Source organism: Planococcus citri, chromosome 2, assembly GCF_950023065.1.
Source record: "Planococcus citri chromosome 2, ihPlaCitr1.1, whole genome shotgun sequence".
Lineage (NCBI taxonomy): Eukaryota > Metazoa > Arthropoda > Insecta > Hemiptera > Pseudococcidae > Planococcus > Planococcus citri.
Genome location: NC_088678.1, coordinates 227638 through 251145, shown reverse-complemented (window position 1 = coordinate 251145; position 23508 = coordinate 227638). Strand labels below are relative to the sequence as shown.

Sequence of the window (23508 nt, the reverse complement as noted above, 5' to 3'; positions counted from 1 at the left end):
CGCGTAAGTTATATGTGTTATATTTTTTAATGATGTAAACGAACGAATACAAAAATGTAAAATGTAAAAATACCCGCGAAACTACTCCTGTAAGTACACATAAATAGCCGAATAGGATACAAAAATAATTATCGACAAGGTATAGTATACGTTACGTACTACGCAGTAAGTAGGTACAGAATAAAACAACAACTCGTATACGACTACGACTACGACTACGACTACGAGTACCGTACAGGACATGTTTCAAAACAAAAATTGCATACGTATAACCTATAACAATACGGTAAGTAACAAATTTACAATTCTTCACGCAGTAAGGTATATACGTTTATCGGTTTACGTACGTGGTACATGCAATCGACAAATACGAATACGAGTAAGTAGAGATACCGAGATACGGATAGGTACTTATGCAGATAGATCTCGTAATACATATTACATACGGTGTTTATAGAAATAAGTACATAGGTGAGTGGGTGAGAACTCTGTACCCTATCGGCCGCGGTGTGTACGAGTACGTGTATGTAGACGTAGACGTAGACGTATAGTACAAGTAATCCCGTATAAGTAGGTACGTGTATCGAATTCGAGTACGTATGTAATTAAACGGATTCGACGTTGGTACGGATGTACAGAGAACTCGTACCAGGTATATCTACCAGACTATCAGTATCACAATCACACCGGTAGACTACCCGGCTGGCCAAGGCCAATACATACATACAAATCAAATAAGGTAGGTACCATTTATGCGCGTTTACATCGAAAACTGATTACCCGATGACCCGATGATCAACGGGTATCTAAACTTAATCTAATCGTCATCGTCGGTGCCGGTGCCGGTGCCGGTGCGGCTGCCATTCCAACTGTTTCAAAATACGAGTAGTTGCACAAACTGTACGTAGCACGTGGCACGTAGCACGTATAGGATGAGATTGAATAACAAACGTTTTGTAGTTTGTACAAAGAGGGAAAAACGAAAACGAGAGAAAACATCCGTATTATTCGAGCATACTCTTACGAGCACGCCTACAGAAGCGGATGAGAGATGGATGTAGCCTACAGTAAATACGAATACGGCATTGGCATCGACATCGACATCGACATCGGCGTCAGACAAACGACAATGGACGATCAACGTAATAAACTACGAGTACATATTATTATACGCGATAAACATAATAGGCAGGAGTGCGAACGGCCGCGCATTCGTCATTTTTTACCGTATGCCGCGATCAATTTTTCAACCAAAGCGACGTATTCCTCTTTAGCTTTGTCAGATGGCGTGTCTTTTTTTCCGTTCCAAGCGTCCCATTTGGCTTTACCTTTCAAATCGAATATACCCGGTCGATCTGCAAGTTGAACAACAAACAAACAATTAGCTAGCGGCAAAAAAGCTCGCGTTAATTACACGTATAAATGAAATTATGTATTAGCTGATCGACGGAAGTATGTGCGAGTATTTTAACGCGGACGCGGACGCGGACGCATCCGATCTTTAGGTCGCTCGTTTAAAGGCACTCGTAGTCGTAGGTACCTTCACCTTCGCCCTTCACCTTCACCCTTCACTGAAATAGAATAGAATAGAATAGAACAGAATGGAATGGAATGGTATGCCGGATCCTAACCTGTATTCACATCTCCGACAGTCGCTTGTTTGAATAACGCGTACAGTTCCAACAATTCTTCGTTGCTCGGAGTTTGTTTGAGATTTTTCACATCTTCGACGCAAGCTTGAAATTTCTGAAAAACCATAATAAGCATTAGGTACCACCACGGCACTATTACATCGCGTCGCGTCGCGTCGCGTCGACGTCGTCGTCATTGATGGCCACTACTCGGCACTACTCGGCACTACTCAGTAGTACTCACTTCGTCGCTCATTTTGTACGTAGGTAATAGGTATAGACGTTTTTCAACCAACGAGTTTTGGTAATCAGAGGGGCGAGCGACGATGCTGAAACAGAAATGCACACAAAAATGCTCAGATTATATAATTATACATATACGGAGAATGTACCTACGAGTACGATTAATTAACGATAATGATTAGGACGGGAGAGGGAGACATTCGATGTTCAACCAAATGTTTCAAATACCGGCCGGCCTTGCAAGTTCGTCCCTTTGGCCTTTGTTCGCAGTCAGATTCGGATGAATTCAGTACCTTACCTACTGCCTTACACTTGAAATCTACACGCATAGGTAAGTACATAAATGTACTAGTGGGAAGTATACGGTGCGGGGTATCGCATCATTTCATTTCTGATTTCGGTCATTAGTCGTCTTGTTACTTGTAACTTAGCTGTTGGTGTTACTAACGCCGCGCCGTTAATGCAGTCGAAAATTAAAAGTTGTACGCCTTCTCATTTTTCTCTTATTCCGTGTACCTTAGGCTTAGTGTATGTGTACGCGTATGAGATAATGATAGTGAACTCGACTAGACTACTTACTTACGACAAGACGAATTGGTAAAGTACGTTGCGATCACGACCTCTAAGTTTATCAACTTGTTGAATCGTAAAAATACTCGCTTAGCATTCCCCGTCAACGCTCGATCACTATTCACAATTCAGTTTTCACTTTTCACTACTGCTTGCAGCAACAGTCTACAACTGACTAAACCAACTACACCGCCGCGGCCGTTTCTGAAATACCTAAATATCGAGCTTTTTTAGACTCAAAGTTCAACAACACAATAATAAAAAAATGAAAATTAATAGGCGTAATCAATCCTTATCAAGTGCAAGTCGCTGCTGCCGCTGGAGCGTTGACCTTGAAGTTGAAAGTGTACAAGACGCAAAGTATATACATCTTATAAGTAGGTACAAACACAAAGTGTAGGATATCAACGAGGAATAATTTTAATTTTATTTTTTATTTTTCAGCGAAATAATTAATTGTAATTGTAAATTCTGAACTCTGCGGCTTCGATTTACTAAACTTACTTACCCTAAAATCATTAATCGTTTCGCGTTCGTAGCGTGGTTTTAAATTTTAATGATTAACGAAGAAAAACGTGATTTTATTTAAAAGCGTCGAAGAAGTTGCCTACTCTCAACTTCTCGAGGCACAAAAATTACTCGAAACGTGGAGTTTTTCAGGGAATGGAATATGATCTTCAATCTTCAAATTAACGAATGCGAGTTGTACAAAACGGATTTCAATCCGGTAGTTGGCATCCTTAAATCACTAAATTCGTGTTTTAGCAACATTTTTGTAAAAAAAAAAACAAAAAAAAAACGACGGCTACTGCGGTAGGTCCAATTTCGAAAAAAAGAGTGCGAGGTGAAAAATCTTGATATTTCTCGACGTTTTGAGCTCGAGCTAGAGACGATCGCCGGTGTGTCAGATTTGCACAGGAGTGAAGCGAGTGTGCGAGTAGTTCAAGCGAAGCGCAGATCGTGTTTAAAAAGCTCGCAGAGTTTGCGGCATAAAAATTTAGCTCTTTAGTGGCGGCGCGGCGCGGCGCGGTGGACTGCTACGACTTTTTATACAGTAGATCAGGGCAACCACCGCTTACTTGGAAAATTGAACGAAACTAAGTACCTACCCGTAATATACCTACCTATGTTCGAATTAGTACAGAAAACAAGAAACAAAAAAAAAACAAAAAAAAAAAAAACAAAAAAATGAAAACGAGCACCTGTTTTTGGTTGACTACGAAAAACGAAAATTCTATGTGTACTTATAAGTAGACATTTAAAAATGAATAAATACGGCAAATTTAAGCTATAGCTAGTTAGCATAGCTACTTAACGATAAGGATAAACCATTCGATGCGCGATGACTAAAATAGGTAAACGCGCGCGCAGAGGCACTGAAACATACGATGCGATGTAGGTCGGTAACTCTAACTACCGCTATAAGCTATAATAATGAATTACACGGCTTCGACGAGTACGCGTAATTCAAATAAGAACGCGTAAATGAATACCTAATCGAATAATAAACGGGCACCCATTCGAATTTCGAACACTTAAGTACTTATACGACAGATATCTAGTTAACAACAACGTTAACTAACATTAACGCCCCAAATACCTAATTAAGTAATTACCTAATTAAAAATGAAAAATGACGAGACGTGTCGCACCTACGACTCGACGGTACAATTGGTATACTTAGTTGTACTCGCTTTCAAAATGAGCGACTACAATGCGATAGCTAGCCACCGACAAAAAAATCTAAATGCGCAATTTTTTCGAAAAATGATTTCGCGAATTTCTCGAGTCGTCTTTTTAAGAATTTTTTTTACGCGGATTCTCAAAAATCTGGTTTTTTAAGAGTGTATTTTCAATTTTGAATTTCTTCTTTAAACACTCTTTAGATTCCAATTTCCAACCACAAACTTTCAAAACCTCAAAAGTCATCTCTCTGTAAGTAGGTAAACTTTATTAAATTTCATAACGCATTTTTCCAAAACCGAATGTACCTACTAGGTAGGTAGCAGGTAGGGTACCCTAGCGGATTTTAAATACGTGTAAAAAAAAAACATACCTACGTACTTATTTATTCTAAAACAATTTTTGGACTGCGCCGCTACCAACTACCAAGTGCCAGCGATAAATAATTTGTTCGATTGAAATATAATTCCGTCGCGTCGCGTCGCGGAAGTGTAAACGGATATGAAAATTTTGTTTTACCAAGTACGCTGGACGCTGAACGCTGAACGCTGCAGCGCCAACTAATCTGGACTGCTCGGCATTTTCGAAAATAAACTCGCTAGAATCGAGAACACATTTTCTACTCGTAATAGCGCGCATCGTTAGTTTCTTCCTCAAGTACCGCCAAATCTATTACACGCTAGTAGTGCGAGTAATCGTATATTCGTAAGTAGGCGCACGTTTACGATGTGGGCAAACGAAAGGTGAAAATAGTAACGAGATAACATTATGTAGGCTTTAGGTAGGTAGGTAGATATAGGTAATTGTTCGGTGGTACCCGCGGTGTTCGCAGACTTAGGTCGATAATGAAAAATGAGAAAAAAAACATAAAAAATAGAAGAAAAAAAACGGAAACAAAAAAGAAATGGCGATAAAGAGTATTTTAAATTAAAATAAGTAGGTAGAAATTGTATCACAGTAACGAAAACTTAGTGAGATAAAAAAAAATGAAACGCGATAATGCTTACGATTAAAAAAAAAATAGATAATTTATCGTAATAAATACCTAATAATAACGGTATAAGAATATTTAATGGTCGACGGATGTGACTCGAACTCCTGGCTGGTATTCGTATTTCGTACAGGCGCGACGCGGAGTACAGAAATTTGAAAAATTTGACCATCGACGAAACTATTAATCGGTTTTTGCGGTGTATTACTTTTGTTGTTGATTGTGCAGAAAGTCGGCCGATAGAGTCAACAATCGATGGCGTAATTTCAAATTCTTGGCTCGCGTATGTTGCGAAGCGACTTGCACGGTATAGTTTCCAGGAAACCAGCCGGTAACTCCGTCTCGAATTCTTTCGCCATGGTACCAACCTGAAAGATGAAAGCAAAATTGTAAGCGGGTCTGTCCGCAATACGGCCGCGGTAAAATCGGCTGTGCCTATACACTATACACTTAGATAGGTATGTATCTACTGGTGTTACTGCGAGAGTACTCCTACACCTACATCAATACCTGCCTGCTATAAATGCGTAGAAACGCGAGTAATTAGTAATTACTCAAGTAGGTAGGTAGGTGAGTTGAACGTGGCGTAGCTCGCATTCTCGCGGGAAAAAGAAGAAGAAGAAGAAGAAGAAGAAGAAAGAGAAGGGCAAAATGAAGCAGCGGGTAGTACTCAGTACTCACCGTCGGTGGTTTTTTTCAGTACTTTGACGACGTCTCCATTTTGCAATGACAGTTCGTCGGGTTGATTGGCGGCGTAATCGTGCACAGTCAGCACTTGCGGACAGTCCCATTCTTCGTACAACTTCTCTTCCGGATTATCGGAGGTTAGACGAGAATACGAAGCTTCCAACCATCGTTGACGAGTCGAATCCGAATCGCAGCTCAAAACCTGCATCGCGACCGTAGTTCAAGTGAAAATTATTGCGAGTGTAAATAAACATACCTATGTAGGTACGCGATAGCAGTCAGCACTTAGCAGAGCTAGCTGTATAGAGGTACTCGTACTCGTATGCATACTAACCATTTCGACGGTTTTACCGTCGTGATTTTCCAAAATTGTAAGCAATAACAGATATCGATGCGGCAGATACAGATTGACTAAACTCGGCTGCGACGACGACGACAACGACGACGACGATGACGAGTGCGAATCATCCAGCAGGCTCATTTGCATTACGTTTCTTAAACAATAGTCGACGACCGCGTAGCTCTCCTCGCTAACAAATAAAACGAAAAAAGAAACGAAAATTACCAACGTCGTCGGTAGGTAAAGTAGGATGGGTATGGGTATGGTTGACTGTCGAGTGTTGACGTTGAGCTTACCTTTTCTTCTTGGCAATGACGAGCATGTCGTTGAACAGGAAGAAATATAATTTGATAGCGTTTTTGGTCAGCTTGCGCGTGATGGTTAGCTTGGCGTCGGGCGGATTTAAATGCGTTAACGGGCCGGATTTGACGAGCCATCGCGAACTCGACGCGACCGAAAACATTTTCACGTCCTTGCGAGAAAATTCCAACTGTTGACTGAGTAAAAGCATTTCTTCGTATTGTTCGAATTTTCTGGCATTTTCATTGCAGTCTTTCACAATCTGCACAAATACATACGAGTACACGTAGGTAACGCTGCTCGATGGTTTACGAGTAGGTAGAGGTACAAGTATAAGTACATGTGTACTATGTGTACTATGTAGGCTAAATGATACGAAGCTACGGCCTACCTTGTTCAATTTGGCTAGAGTAGTTTTGAAAGTTTTATGATCACGCTGGTCGTGAACGGGATCTAATTTTGTAAGAATGGCGTCCACTAGTAACGGCATTCTGGTGATTCGTTGCATAGGTAGCATTAAAAAAGAATGCAAACTCAACGACTGGCAAATAGGATCCGCTTCCAATTTGTTGATCAATTCCACGAAAGTAACGTTGTGCTCCCTGAAATTTAAAAAAAAAATGATTACTCGTACACTCTGTACACTCTGTACACTCTACTATAGAGTACGTAATGGCGCTGCGCTTGTACTAACCTGAGTTTTTTCAGCGTTCGATCGATATAAATTTGATTGGAGCAATATTTGACGAAAATTTTGAAATTTTTCAACGCGTGCTCGTAAATTACGTCGCTCAAACCAGCCAGCATTATGTCGTCTTGCCAACATTTCTCTAAATCCGACAGTAACATTTGCGAGCATTTTCTCACTGTACAAAAAACAAAAACAAAGCCGTACGGTTATACGAATTATGATACTACGCGATTCGGCGTTTCCTCAGTGATTGGCGATGGCGATTGCGATTTGCGACATACCGGCGGCAACATTTCCGAACAATATTTTCCAGTCGTTTTTGCAAAGTAAATTTTCGTCTCGTAATCGCGCGTCGTTGGCGAATAATTTATCCAACACCGATAGCGATTTATAATACGACGCTTCCGAAGTGATCACTTCAAACTTGGCCTCCTGAAGCTTTTGCCGACTGACACTGAGTTTTTCTGCAACAAACGCCGCGCCGCGCAGTGTAAGTAAAAAGTAAGCAAAACAAATCGACTTGTAGCCTGTTTACGAAATGCAATCCGTACGAGTATGGCAGGCAGGCAGGCAGGCAGGCAGGCGGGCAGAGGTACTTACCCAAAATGCCGCTGTGTTTCACTTCGTCCACTTCGCACCACAACGAACGACACTGACCGTGACCGTTGGGACACGGCGTGATCAGTTCCATAGCCGAAGGCCTGCTCGTCGACGAACCGATTTCTTCGTAACCATCGCCATCCGAATCGTCCGAGTCGTGTTCGCGCATCGACGCGTTTGTAGTCAGCTACGCCAAAAAACGAAAAACCCGATGCGAAAAAAAAAAACAAAAACAAACAAACAAAGCTGAAAATTATTCGTAATGAAAAAAAAAAAAAAAACACGTAGGTACCTACTTAAATACATGTGTGTGTATGTAACCAACAATAAGGTTAGGTATCTGGTATAGTCAGCGGATGACAACGCGAGGCTTTCTTACCTGAGCAACGGATTCGGTATAAAACTGATATAACGGCTCATCGGCAAATCTTGACTGCAAATCAGAACACGAACTCGCATCTATAAGGTACACAATACACAAAGACAAGCTATAATGATGAATACCTGGGTACTCGGCTACTCGCAGACGAGCAACTACGCGCAGTGAATGCTTACAATTTAAATAAATAAGTACTCGTAAGTACCTCTACCGTAAACGTAAACGTCAGAAATATCGGCGAGCGATGCGAGCGATGGAAAGTGTAGTGACTAGTGACTAGTGACTAGCGAGTAGCGAGTAGTGCTCAACAATTTACTGGTTACTCGTTACTCGTTACTCGTTACACGTACTTGATTAGGTATATGTATTATATAGAAGTACATTGATGTAGACTTACTCAAATCTGAATTGGACGAACTGAAAGGCGAACCTGAGACACGACTAGTTGCAGTCGTTGCGATACTGTCGCGCTTTTGATCAGCTGGTTGTTGCTTGAGATGTTGATCGCGATCACAGTCGGTACGAAAATTTCCATCTTAAAACAAGAATGTGTAGAGGTAAAGTTACTCGTAAAATTGCAGGTGCGGTGCGGTCGCCAACAAACTTGGTAGTCAACCTGCATACGCGAAACAAAAAATACTACGACTACGACTACGAGTACGAGTAAATGCGCTATAGCGTTCGGTTCGTGCAATTTGAAAAGGCAGCTGGCGTACCCGTACTACACACCAAATAGGTACTCGTAAGTGTACATGGTAGGTACAGTTTCGTTCGCGAGTACGAGTATGTACTCGTATCGTATGGTACGTTGACGAAATGCAGGAAAACCACGAGACAAATTGGAGCGTCACTGCATTTCAAAGATGAAAAATGAAAGCCAACTCGACGGTTATACCCTATACGAGTACGAGTACGAGTACGAGTACATACAGCGAGTAGGTTTTAGGTGATGGTGAGTATTGAGTAATGATTTCATCGCATCGCATCGTGAACCAATCGAAATGCTGTTATTATGAAAAGAGGAAAATGGACGAAATCTCTCTCATCATACTCGTAGGTGCCTACGAGTATCGGTTTAGGTAGGTACTCGTATATCATGAGGCCGAAGCCCCGTGGGTAGAGCGTAGAGCGTAGAGCGGTAGCCGTTGGCTGTACCACATTACCAACCTGCATGTTGTTGCGGTGTATCGGCTGCAGCTGCGCCAGTAGCAACAGGCGGTGGCGGTGGAGGAGATGACGGCCGAGGTCTACTCGCATTGAAATCCAAGCACGTGGTTCTTCTTCGCGTAAGCGTCAATTCGTCCTTTTCTTTTTCTCTTTCTCGTTCTCTTTCGGAGACGTTCGCATCGTCATTTCTAAATTCGTGCAAGAATAACACACAGATGATATAGGTAGGTAGTTAGTTAGACAAATGTACATAGGTATAGATAGGTACTCGTATTTTAGCGCGAGCGCGATAAACTTTGGAAAAAGCAAAAGCGACTCGCCTTTTACTCGTATTGGTGAGTGCGTCGAAACGAAGATCTTCCGGATTCAAGTAGAAAATTGACGAAGAATTGGTGGCGCTGACGGTAGAATATTTGGGACGTAGTTTGGTTTTGAACGACGTCCATCGCACCGAGCCGGCGGTGGCGGTGGCGGCGGCGGCGTTTGCAGCCACGTTGCGACGATTATTTTTCAATTTTGTCTGCACACCGTTGGAATGAGCGTCACTTATTTGGAAATCTTGCGAGCCTGCTTAGCCAACCAACATTCACATTGTAATACTCGTATTAATACGCACCATGCACGTTTGCGAAGAAGGCACGTTTTTACACTAACCTTTATCTTGGATTTGGTCTCGAATGGGCAGCTGCGGCGGCGGCTGCGGCTGCGACCTGGTGCTGGTTCGGCTGTGCATCTGCATCTGCATGCTGCTTCTTCTCATCTGCTGATTGAGCGAGCTCCAACTTTTCCTCACCGTTTTCCTGGCTTTCTTCATGAATTCGTAAATGTTTTGCGATTGCACATTCGGTAACAAATTCTTATCCTGCGACAAAAAATGACAATTACGAGTACCTACACTCACACCTACTACAAGACGTAGCAGTATACTTTTACCAGGCTGTACTCGGTACTCGTCAACCAATATGGTAACGGGAAAAACTAGTCCCGATAATGATGAGAAATATGTACGAGTAGGTAAAAAAAGCATACCTCTACGAGGATGTGGAGTGCGCTCGCGTCACATTCAAAATCAAAAATGCGCAAAGGGAGTAGCCGAGCATACACATTTTACGGCACACATTCAATTTCCGCCATGCCATTCAGTCTGACGTTTATCGTATACACACACACACACATCCATCGCGATCGTGCCAACTCCCAATGGCCATTTTGCCGTTGCCAACTTACCGTAGCTCGCGTACTTGGAGGAGGCGAACAGTGAGCTTTTTCCGGTGACGGATAATCATTCTCTTCGGATGACGTATCGTCGAAATCATCGCACAGCTCGTCGGGAAAATTATCTCCGCCGCCAGCAGCGGAGCTTTCTTTGTCGTACATTTTGGAATTGGTCAAACCTAAAGCAAAGTTCAAATACGTTTGTATAGGAATACACACGACACACGTAGGTATTACTCGTACAGGTACACATAACAAGTTTAAGATTGCATCGCGGCTGCGTGCTAAATTTACCAATAGGTAATTAGGTTCACTGATCAGTATACGAGTACGAGTACGAGTACAACTGGCAATAATTTAAAAGTCCAATATCTACCGACTAACGTACGTACCTCACGAAGGTATACCGCTAATACAGTACATATATACCTACGGTAATTCTTCATTTTATGAAATACCCGGAGGTAGAGGTACGAGGTACGAGGTTAAGTACATACGTGGCAACCTTTGAATTTGGTTTATGTTCATTGTACTTACGACGACGCTTGACGCTTCACGTCGCAACCGCAACTCTTGTCAGTTAAATAGTCAAATACCAATCAGCAATGATAGCCTGGTTGTCTGCCAGTGCCAGTGCCAGAGCTAGGCCTATATAGCCTCCTATACACTGCTCACATATCACTTACCTACTCGTATTTGAAGTACATGCTCGAAGCAATCGTCAAAAAAGGCAGTGAAGAGGCGTAGCTGAGCTGCAACGCTAGCTAGCAAGCTATAGGTACATACGTATTACATACGAGTAAGTACATACATCTGACAACTCTCTCAAACGCATGCGAGTAGGGAGTAGAAACAGAAACAGAAATCAATGCAACTGACCATCGCCAAATCCATCGGCGGCGTTCGTGGCCGCGTCATCGGCTGTAAACAACGTGCTGATCTCTTGAGCTTCGTAATTCGGCAACAAGTACAGCACCGATCGCAAGACGGTGACGTTTTTTTGCGAGCTGTCGCCATCGCCGAGTTGTTTTGACGGTATGTTACGCTGATGCTGGCGGCATCCGCATCCGCATCCGCATACATTCGCCGCATCGGCGACCATATAAATTGTACTGCTACTGCTAGTCGATCCCGCGCGCGTTCCAACGCATATAGAAACTGCACAATTTACACGGCCATGGCCAGGTTAGCTTCGAATAAAACGCAATTGCCACTGACACACCAGACGTCGCGTCGCGTCGCGTCGCGCCCCATTAAGCCACCAAAATAACAGCCCATCAGTCCATCAAAGAAGAGCACCTTCTACTTGTTAGGTACCCGTACGGCGTACATGTGCAAATTCCAATAGGTTACAATTTGACCGAATAAAAACCCGCACTTGACCAGAATTTCAACGACCAGCGACCAGCGACCAGCGACCAATAACCAACAATGTCTAGTCAACTAAGCGAGGAGTAGGTAATTAGGAACATATGTCTACGAGTACGAGTACAGAAATGTCTATAATGTGTATACGATAAGTCGTAAAAACGTATAGACAGAGTGTCTGTCTGTCGAGGGTAATCAAAATACTCTACTTAATACAAATACGTAGTTAGTCTCAATTTACTACCCTGTACCCTGTACCCTGTACCCTGTACCTACGATTTACGTGTAGGTATCTAGTTTCTACCTATACGAGTACATACTACATAGTATGTACTTACTGTATCAAGTATAGGTAGGTGCTAGGTACCTACATGGTGCGCAGAAATATCGTGTACCCCTAAAAAAAGTTTTCTGCTAAATATTTCGGTTGGTCCCAGTGAATGATAATGATAGCACATCCACCAATCATACGAACGCATCTAAGTATTTCACGTTGCCCAGTCATATTTTTAATGAAAAAGAAAAACTTTCTTCGGGGTTCACGATATTATTGCGCATTGCGCATTGCGCAGCTCATCCTGTACATGCAAGAAGCTATTATTTCAACCACATATGTACCTGTACCTCTACCACTACCTATGTACATATTAGGCCTACCTAGCGGACTACACTTAACTTGTAAGTTGCGCTGTAACACGGTACTCACTTTTTAGCTGGTTCGAATACGATCGTAATTTCTTTCTTTTCAATTTTCGCAGTTTATGACTCAGACGTATTTGGCGTTTCTTTCTGAAAATTAAATAAGCCCTCTAGTAAAAACACATACACAAATGTGTACACATAGGGTACTCACTACTCACTACTCACTCGTACTTGAGTAGGCAATTTGCAAGCGAAAGCGAATTGTATAAATAGGTACGAGTGCAAGTTGTACGAGTAGCAAACTGGGTCCGTTGCCATTGACAGTATTCGCGTAAGTAGCCGTAGCCGATTAAAGCTAAAGCCAAAGTCGACTGTGCAATGCACGCCACGCCACGCCACGCCACGCCCAAAAAAGTTTCGAGTTAACAAAAAACTTTTCGTTATTTAAGGAGAAAAAGTGCTACTTTAATACTGGCGTTTTACTCTCATCTCTCTCATAACGAAAAATATCTAGCTATTATTCAACGAGCGAGTAAGAGTGATTTCGACGATTTCGAATTATTTGCCTGGCTTCGCTCGGGCAATGGCAATGGCAATGGCAATGGCAATGGCAATACACCTCGCAATTAGTCGAAAATCACGTTCACTCGCTAGTTGAATAAACTACGCGTACTAAGGTATTGTTGGACATTTCTGCGCACCCCAAGTGCACCCTGTATGTGTATTGTGTATATCAGCTATAATATTATGTACTTATTGTAGGTAGCTACTAGCTACTAGCTAGGTACAGTACAGTACAGTACAGTACAGTATAGCTTTCGCAGGCGCGGTACAGCGTCAGTCGTTACTCGTTAGGTACTTACGTGACAAACAGTTTTTTTCGACGAATTTCATCGGCACTTTCGCATTCGTTAACGTCCAACCAATCGTCACTCGCCAAACTAGCCGAGCTATTCGTGGTAGCGGCTGCTGCGGCTGAGGCTGCGGCTGCTGCTGCGCCAACGCTAATCGCTCCATCGTTGATAATGTCCCTGCCTTGATCGCGTTGCATTTCCATTGGCGTAATCGTCGATAGCGCTGCAAACAGGTATACGCGTATCTTATTAGTTATTAGGTCTGGTATTACCCGCGAGTATCTGTATCTACTCGTAATACGATCGCGACTTGGTGAGAATCCGTTTATTATCTACTCGTATCCACCCCGAGCAAAATGAGCACCGCATCCCCCACCCCGCCGCGTGAACCGATGTAAGAGGCGCTGCTGAAAAGAGAAAATGCCGAGGGCCGGGCCGGGCCGGGCAGAGCTAGCCAAACTAGCGCCCAGCGGTACCTATATGAGGGGCTCGTTGCAAAAATAGCCCTCGTCAAAAATGAAAATAAAAAACAAGAAAGACAAGAAACCACTGTAAAGTCCCGAGTCCCGATAAACTGGTACACCGTGTTGGAAGTGATTTTTTTTTTTTATCAACTCGAGTAGTCGCTGTTACTCTCTGAAAAACTTTTGGAGCCCTATAATACCGATGCATCCGTAGTCTACAATGACGTAGTGGTTTGTTTTCAAACTGACAAGGGCTATTTTTGCAACGAGCTCCTCATAACTCGTAAATATGTTACGACGGCGGCGCTGAATTGCCGACTGCCGACAGTCGAGCCGATACTCGTACTGACACAGGATACACAATTACGAGTGTTGCAGCCTTTAGCACTCGAAAGAAAAAATCGTATTCGCATACAATTTAGTTGCGCTGTTGTCCGCAGCGGCAACACGGCAACGGTCAAACCAGAAACAAACAACTCGTACATAGCCCTATAGCTAAGATTACTCGATGCAATTTGCTTTTTCTACGAATAAATACGAGTAATGTGTATCTAGCTCTAGCTCTAGCTCTAGCTGTAGCTACCAAACCTAACTTACGAGTAAGCCGCAGTACCTACGTTAAACTTGAACGATGATTTTACTCGTCGTAGGTACCTACCTACCTAGCTAGCTACCTACATATGTACTTACTCGTACCAGTAGCTATGTTTACAAGTAAATGACCGATCGGTTTGCACCTCTGGCTCTGGCGAGTGACGAATGACGAGTGCGAAGTGCGATAATATACAGCTACAGCTACAGCTACAGCTACAACACACGTAACACGTCAAACAAATACCAGTTATACCTACTCGTATCGGTATATGTATGTAATGTAGGTAGCCTAATATTTGGATCGTGCGTAGGTCCGGTTCAATAACTCGCTTCCTCACTAGCTTAGTTGACCAGACGAGACGAGACGAGACGAGACGCGCGCGAACTAAACTCGATAGCGATTGGCTTTCGGCTTTCGGCTGACAGTGGCCACGGTCAAGCCACGATTGAACAAGCACATGGGAAAGCAAAGTGCAATAAGTATGTCTATTTTTTTCGTCATCAACTTAGCATCGCTGTCTATAGTGTCTTTAGCAAAATTCAACGACTCGACGAGAAATCCAGTAGATATACATTTGTAAGTAGGTAAAGGTACCTACATTACATAGGTACTCGTACAACATATACGAGTACGAGTATAAAAATTATCTAATCGCATTTCAACTTTGTAGATTATTTCGAAGAATTTTTTTAGCATTACCTATACGTAGTTACACCTGTACCTACTCGTATTACAGCGCTACTCTCACGTTAACGTACCTATGGCTATATGTAAGTCAAGTACCCTTTATGATTTCAAGTTGTGATTTTTTCGCCGCTACGATCGGTTCACTCGTATAGTATATGTGTATATGTGTATTATACATTATACATAATATATGCAATACGCGGTAGCGCCGGTAGCCACAACGCGATGACGCGGTTTCATACTTTCGTAATACGTGAAAGAAGAAGCTAGATAGGTAGGTACATAGATAGGTACATAGATAGATAGATAGATAGATGAAATGGGACGAGATACTCACTTTGCACGCGACTGTGGTAGCAAGACGACGGCGTCGGCGTCGGCGTCGTCGTCGTCGTCGTCTCTTTGGTTTCGTACAGGCTGTTGGCTTTTTCCAAAGAGCTGTCCGAGTTGCAGTCTGACTCAGCAGCGTATACTAACGGAGAAACCACTTCGTACGCCGTCTCATCATCGCCGCTACAGTAACTATATTCGTCATCCCCGCCGTCGTCGTCGTCGTCGTCGTCGTCGTCGTCGTCATTCAGGTCGCGAATGCAACTACTGCGACTGCGGTTGCGGTTGCCGTTACCGCAGACACCGAGTGACGGCGGTGGTAGTGGCCGTGCTACGTTCAACTCGGAGTACACGACTGTGTCGTAAACGTTGGATTCGTGGTCAACCTCGCCGTCGCCATCGCCATTGCCGTCGCTTTCCCATTGTTGGTCCGTATGACGTTGATCGCAGCCACGCGAACGTAGCTCGTCGATATTCGAATACCCGTAACTATCGGCTTCGTCGCTATCGTGGTCGTTGTCTGCATCGGCCACATCTTCGTACGGCGCGATGGCGATGGCGGTGGCGGTGGCGCAGTAGCCCCCGTCGTCGTAAACATCCGCCGCACTGCTTCCTCCTGAGGTGATCTGCGACGATACTTGGCTCAGCGATGCCGATGGCGATCGATCGTTTCGCGAACCGTGTAAAAAAGACGTATTTTTATGCAGCGCTGACGCCGGAGCCGTTCTCGTCGTCGTCACCGTTGTTGTTGTCGTCGTCGTCGTCGTTGTAGCGGGCTCGTGAGCGCTTCGGCTTTGTTTTTCTGTTTGCTGCGACGACGTCGACACGGACATGGTGCAGGTGGTGGTGGTGGTGGTGGTGGTGGTGGTGGTGGTGACAGTATTCGAGGCTGCTGCGTCGTTCAAAACGCCTTCCAAACGAAAATGCTGGGCCACGGACAAAGGTCTGTTTTTCAAAGTTTTCACGTCGTAACTAGCGTAGATTTGCGTATGCTTGACGTTGGCCAACATACTGACGCAGCGTCGTCCTTCGTACGGCCGATCGACGACGTTGGCATTCGTGCCGTCGCAAACGTTTGACGTTGCAGGCGCGGAAGCGGACGCGGGCGCGGGCGCGGGCGGTGACAAACGCGACCAACGTGGTTTTTCTCGCTTTCCGTCGATAGTAGAGGCGATAGCGGCAGCGCAAGTGTCCCGGCTCGCCGCCACTCGTTTAAGTCGATTTCGCGCCGACACCAGAGATTCGTCTAACGCTCCGGCGGCGGCGGCGGCGGCGGCGCTTATTTTATCGGTCGTCTTTGTTTGGGCACGGATGCCGGCGCGGACGCCTCCGTTGGCATTAGAATTGGCGGGTCGCTGGACGCGATCGCCGCCGTCATTACCACCGTTCAACGAGCACGCTCTGTCGTCGGTGGTTTTCACCGCTCGATTCGAGTCTATTTCGAAAAGTCGAACGGTTTTTTTAACGCGACAGCTATGGTCGCCAGCTGACGTTCGAGTCGACAAACGCTGAAGCTGAAGCTGAAGCTGATGGTGGCCGCCAGCCGCCGTACGCTTCGTCGTCGCACCGCTTTGTTTTGGCTCGCGCTCGAGCCCGAGTTGCTCGTTCAAACTGGCCGAGCTGAATTGTTGGGCTAATCGCGTCACTTTACTCGGCACGCCGCCGCGTTCGGCGTCTCGCTTTTCACCAAAAGAGCCAGCGCCAGCATCCGCATCGCCATCGGCATCGCCGTCACCATCGGCTGCGGTCTCGCCATCTCGCCGATTGCTCGTCGTCGCTTCGCGCAATCTGCTGCCACCTCCACCACCGCCGCCGCCGCCGCCGCCGCTGGCCGGAGAATTTGCTTCGTTTTTACGTTCGCGGCTGCATATTATACGCGCCATCCCGTCGACTGTCGCTAATTTACGTTTTCGACAGTGTGGCCGTTCACCGTTCGCGTTCGCGTTCGCCTTCGTTCCTCACTTTTCATCAATTTCATACGAAAGTTCATCGAACAAGTACCGCCCTCGTTGCTGCTGCTGCTGCTGAAAGCACAAACAAAAAAAAGATGTTAATACGCGAGAGTACGTAGGTAAATAGCGACATGCGTGATGCGTGCACCTGCACATAATACTTGTATGTACGAGTGCGATTACGTGTACGTGTACCTGTACGTATATGAAGGAAGGAAATTCGGCTGTATCTGCGTACTGATACTATGTAGATTTTAAGGACTACTACAGATTAGCCGATTAGCTCACGCACCGCACAGCACAGCAAGCAATAAGACAGTGTTGATTGTGATTGAATGCTGCGATTGCTTCGCTGATATCACCTGCATAATGCAATATATTGCATTATGCAGGTGATATCAGTGCACTATAGTGCAATAGTGCAATCATCAGCGGGTAGCAACGAAATAGCCGTAGCCGTGGCCATAGCCATAGCCATAGGCATAGGCATAGACACAGACAGTAGACGTAGACACACTACGAGTAGGAGTAGAAATACATACAAAGTGTGGTAACTGGTGCGGCGTGGCAATTGGAAATGGCCAACATCAATCAACGAGTAGGTACCTACAGAGTGTAATGTGTATAGTGTCGGCGTCGGCGTCGGCGTCGGCACAGTTGGTGAGAAAATTCACACGCTAGGTCACTCGAGGTTCCAGATTTACCTACTCGCAGTTCTTGGGTACCTACCTAGGTACCTACTTTTCACTCGGCTAATATCGTTTCATTGTTCTATTAACGCTACGCCTACGCCTACGCTCAATGGTAACGGTAGGTACCCAACTTACCTAACCTACTCGTATTTACTCACGAGTACATAACAGTAGACTCCCAATTATCCGACTTTCGGGTTGTCCGGTACGAATTTATCCGACGACTTACTTTTTGGATTATCCGACCAATCCAAAAAAAACCCTAATTTTCTATTTTTGAGTGTAGATACCTAATACGCAGTATGCAGCATTTTGTTCCCTTGAAATCGATCCAACTTATCTCAAAAAATACATAATTGAGTCAGTGTTCCATTGTCTGTTATCTACAAGAGTAGGCATATTAAGTAGGTACTATTTTTGTTTATTTGTAATTTTTTCAATTCTTTGTTCCTGTTTTGAGCCAACGCTTGATTTTCTGAATCGAAAATTGTCATCTCAAGCTTATGCGCTTCATTTCTACTTTAAAAACATCCATTTCGGATTATCCGACCCACCTTACCCCCCTCCGCCACCGATTGGGTCGGATAATCGGGAGTCTACTGTACTCGTAATACTCGTAGCTATGGGCTATGGGGGCTCGGTATGCTGGTATGCAGATGTACTCCGTAGACGTAGTACGTACTACGTAGGTGGATGAAACGCACGCACACTCGCCACCAGAACCGAAAAAACAATAATGCAAATGCTTGACATGGTACTCGTACTCGTAGTAAGTTCGTAGGTACTCGATACTCGCTCCGCACTTGATCAGCGATCAGCGATCAATTAACTCGCAAAATCGATTACGCATTTACTACATACTTATATCTAAATTCATTTACGATTTGCAAGAAATACTCGTACGCGTAACATTCACATCGTTAGTTTGGGGTGGCTCCTGGCTCGGCTATAAGTCATACAAGGTACAGTACGGTACCCCTACCTACCTACCTACGTAAGTAATACGCATATACGAGAATTATGTATCTACGTGTAACTGTAGCTGTAGGCTGTAGGCTGTAAGCTACTGTACGAGTAAGTGTAACAGCAGGAGCTATGTACAATTGTACAACTGCACTGCGGGCAAGTGAGAATTGGCACTCGACAGTAACGTGGTACTCGTACATATTACCGCTACCGCCACCGCTTACGCTCACCTAGGCATCTCCTTTCGGCTTTCTTTTCTACGAATAGGTACTCGACTCGTACTCGTACTCGTACTCGTACACAATTACACATCACATTACGTATCGCTGTATCGCCATCGGTATAGCGCTTAGCGCCCATATCCGTCACTGATAACAATGATAACCAATAACCAATAACGATATCGATATCGATTTCGATTTCGCGGAAAAACACAATCACCAGAAATGTAGCTGTATGGGTAATAGGTATAGGTATACTCGTAGGTATTAGCCATTACCCATTAGGTACTCGTAATACGTACAAATACGTAGATATGTAGATACGGATACGACTACGAGCAGTCGAGCACCGGCAGTTTGGCACTCGTACATTTACATACGGTTCTGAGCTTCGGACTATCTATCAGCAATCTACCTTTCTACCTTTTTTTTTATCACCTGTGCTGTGCTGTGCTGTGCTGTGCTGTGCAAATACTTACATACATACGAGTACATAGCGTCGAAAAATACCGATAACGCTATAATTTTATCGCGCTTGTTTTTTGTTCTCTCCTTCGCCATTTCATTTCCTACCCGAGTTCCCAGTTCCCAACAAAACAATCACGGTTCCTATGTGAGGCCGAGGCAAATGAAATGGACGAAATGGTCAAGTTGAACGGTGAACGGGGCTTCACCCCCCCCCCCCATCACATTCGAACCTCGAAGGGAGTTTTTAAAAAAAAATAAAAATACAGGTTGGCAACGTGAAATACGAGTAAATGCAAATGTCAGTCCAACAACCAATCATGAGCTATCATTATTATCTATCATTCGTAAACCTTTTTAGCGGTAGGTACCTATCGAGTACCCCTAAAAAAGTTTTCTACTAAAATACTTTTGGGCTGGTCACAGTGAATGATAATAATGATACGCACGATTGGTGGAATGTTATCATCAAAGTAGGTTCCAATTTAACGTTACACTTACGCAGCTTCACATCATAACGTCCTGTGCAGTGCGCAATGTGTAACAAAATATCGGAGCACCGGGGTACCTTACCAGGGCACAATCGACATCGCCAAGATAACGTATCGCATGGTAGGAGAGCAGCGATAGCGTATTGAACGTTGCACGATGACGCATCGACGCTATACGCTATACGCTATACGGTATACGGTATAGCTATCAAATTGGTTGTATAAACACATCACAAATGGCCAATGGGGCAATGGACATTGGACAACTCTCGCCAAGTAATAAGTACATACTCGTAACCGTAAGTACGTCTACATATGTAGGTACAGGTACCTATTTACTGTTTTCAACTACACACATAATCTCACCGCTCCGCAAAACTTGCTCAGGAGTCGCGTCCCATCTTAGTCCCATCGCAAGCGAACTGCGAAGCCTCAACTCAACTCAAGTCAACATTAGTTCGAGTTCGAGTTCGAGACGCGAGTCGATAAGGATCGATGAGTAGGTAATTGCAGGGCTTATTTTGCACTATGCGGACGCGCTTACGACTTACGTCGAATAGGTAAGATTAAAGATATCGGCGCGTGCGAGTATTTTACGCCGCGATACTCGTAATTTGATTTTTGTCATACCTTTAACTTACATTTATCCAGCCAAAACTGCCCAACTAGGTACTCGTAGAAAGACAGACTACCGACTACAGATTACAGAGAACTGAACTAAATAATGCTAAATATGTATGTAGTACGAGTAAATACAGTACGTAGTTAAACACTCGACATAGGTACACATTGATCGAGCCAACCGCAGCCGCAGCCGCAGCCACAGCCGCAACCGCAACCGGTACCGGAAATACGAAATACGAAATACGAATTTCCCCAAATTACCTACAAGTATATAGGGGTAAAGTATGGTATTCAAACACATTAAAGGTATTCACCAAGTACCTACCTACCACAAAAGCAGCGACGTATGTGTAGAATGTCGTATGAGTGAGATGTGACGATATTGGAAACACAATTATCGGATGCACCTGCATTTAGATGAGCCGACCGACTGCTCGTAGGTAATGCCGAACGCCGAATGCCGAATGCTGAATCCGCAAATAATACGAGTACCGAGTACCGAGTACGTACTTATAACCAGCAATAGCAAAACAAAACTAGCAAACCGCCACGTTAGTAATTTGCATCTTGCGTCTTGCGTCACCGTCCACTGTCACACCGAAACTACCAACGACCAACGATACCGTTATGTTATCGAGATCGAGAAGAAAACATCAGCTCCGACCATAGAGCTGGCGACTGGCGAATAAATTTTTCAATTCCCTAACCACCAACGGCACCAACCCCTCGAATTTCGGCCTGCGATACTTTGACGCTACGCTACGCTACGCTACACTACGTTACGTTACGAGAGCTTTACCGAACCGAACGGCACAATTATCTACGGGCGAAAACGTGTCAAAATTACCCGGTACGTCGCAAACACCAACAAAACATCACACATCATCAACATCAACGCACGGCATACACGGCTTTCGCTTTATCAACTTGCACGTACGACTACGACTATGACTTATGACTACGTACACCGTACACGGTACACGTAATACGAGTATCAGTATGAGTATACAAATACACACTCATCGAGTGCTTTTCAGTTTTCTGCCTGCGAACTGCGAAGCGATGATAGTCGAGTAAGAGTACCGCTCTTTCGCTCGTTTCGTCGTGTGGTGGTGGGATGGCTGGTTGGGTGGACGCGGACGAGGTTGCGGCGATAATGATGATAGAGGCCGAGCCGCCGAGGGCCGCGGCCGACACTAATCGTTAGCCGCCGCAAAATTGGATTTTACTCCGACCAATGAAAACGTGTTTTACGTTTCTGTAACCTCCCACTGAAATTGTGATAACACTGTTGTGAGTGTTGTGTGTTATTTTATTTTTGTAAGTTTCAATTTTCAATTTTAGAATTTCGAAAAAAGGAGAGTGAAATAAAATATGCACTCGTTGAATATATCGTCCATAACAGATTCACGAACTGCTTCGATGAATAGGTACGAGTATATTTAGTTATCTCAGTTATCTGGAATTTTACTCAACAATCAACCTATTCTGAGCTATTTTTTTACACAGTAGACTGATTTCCAGGTCTAGAAAGGAGAATACGTATTAATAATTAGAAATTTTGAGAACTATTTCCTTCTGAAAAACTACTCGTATCTACTACTTTAGATGAGGAGAAAAAACAAAATAAAATAAGTAATGAGAAGGAAAATAATCGGAGAGTGAGAATACAAAAATCATTTTTCAGCATAAACTCTTCGGCATTTTGAAAAGTCAATTCATTCTAATCTAATCGATTTCCAGATCAGAGTGATTATTCGTATTTGTAAAATGTACCTCGATCAAAATTTTGCAATATCGCGAGCAAGATTTGCATACAGTTATCAATTATAATAAATGAAATGACATGATTGCATAGGTACTGCATAGAAAAATTACTCATTAGTCATTTGTAATGAATAATAATTGAAACAATAAATTAATATCACGCGAAATAGCAAAATTAGACAGTTTGAATCTATTTTCAAGTAAAAATTGTAAGTTTGTTATCATGATTATCCTTATGTGTGTGGGAATGCGTTTTCATTGGTCGGAGTAAAATCCAATTTTGCGGCGGCTAACGATTAGTGCGGCCGACCCGTCACCGTCACCGCAAATCAAGAGTGTTGCCTGCCCAAGTGCCTGCACAATGTACGAGTAAACTTCAACTTACGTTAACGTTAGCAGCAGCAGCAGCAACAACAACACTACCAACACCAACCTGTTCATCCGCATTCCAACAAACGGTCGATGCTTGATGCAATGATGGCTTGCCGTGTTGCCGATCGAATTCGAAATTGTGAATCTACGAGCACGAGGCCATCTTCGTAACCGTAACTTCATCTCGCCGGTCGCCGCTCGCGTCATTGCTTTTCAATTTCATTTCGTTAGCACGTTAGCACGTTAGCCCGATGAAATATTACCGATAAGATAATACCAAAAATTTACTTTTACTTCGACAGCTCGGTTTCGCCTTTCGCCTTCGCGTGAACGGCCAAACTGCGAAAAAAACAAACCATCCTGACAGCGTACCTACTCGTAATGAGAAATTGGGAATTTCCCATTTCCGCACACATGTGCGCGCGATAAACCCGACGTTATGTGTTTCGCGCTCTAGGTATTAGGTCTACCTGTACCTAGACCTCCTTCCTACCTACCTACCTACCTACCTACCTACATAG

General features: G+C 44.0%; 2 protein-coding genes across 10 annotated transcripts; both read right to left on the bottom strand.

The window, feature by feature from the left end:
• Nucleotides 1–4: 4 nt before the first annotated feature.
• LOC135833824 (acyl-CoA-binding protein homolog 1-like) lies at nt 5–2739 on the bottom strand. 3 transcript variants are annotated; one of them, XM_065347609.1, is made up of 4 exons: nt 2458–2739; nt 1876–1960; nt 1632–1746; nt 5–1355 (listed from the first exon to the last, which is right to left on the bottom strand). In XM_065347609.1, exons 2-4 carry the CDS (start codon nt 1885–1887, stop codon nt 1216–1218), a joined length of 267 nt encoding a protein of 88 aa, XP_065203681.1. In that variant the 5' UTR covers nt 1888–1960; nt 2458–2739; the 3' UTR covers nt 5–1215. The 3 variants fall into 3 exon arrangements, with proteins under 3 accessions (XP_065203681.1, XP_065203680.1, XP_065203679.1); XM_065347608.1 differs by having other exon boundaries at nt 2454–2738; XM_065347607.1 differs by lacking the exons at nt 1876–1960; nt 2458–2739 and having other exon boundaries at nt 1632–1773.
• On the bottom strand, nt 2525–22021 carry LOC135833797 (serine-rich adhesin for platelets-like). 7 transcript variants are annotated; one of them, XM_065347547.1, is made up of 20 exons: nt 21174–22019; nt 15445–17461; nt 13371–13584; nt 12572–12654; nt 11377–11655; nt 10510–10676; nt 9937–10144; nt 9603–9852; nt 9283–9470; nt 8513–8650; nt 8116–8195; nt 7737–7923; nt 7418–7600; nt 7140–7311; nt 6837–7047; nt 6442–6707; nt 6140–6335; nt 5800–6007; nt 5173–5486; nt 2525–2657 (listed from the first exon to the last, which is right to left on the bottom strand). In XM_065347547.1, exons 2-19 carry the CDS (start codon nt 17318–17320, stop codon nt 5323–5325), a joined length of 5070 nt encoding a protein of 1689 aa, XP_065203619.1. In that variant the 5' UTR covers nt 17321–17461; nt 21174–22019; the 3' UTR covers nt 2525–2657; nt 5173–5322. The 7 variants fall into 7 exon arrangements, with proteins under 7 accessions (XP_065203619.1, XP_065203621.1, XP_065203620.1 ...); XM_065347549.1 differs by having other exon boundaries at nt 15445–17458; XM_065347548.1 differs by having other exon boundaries at nt 21178–22019.
• Between the last annotated feature and the right edge of the window lie 1487 nt (nt 22022–23508).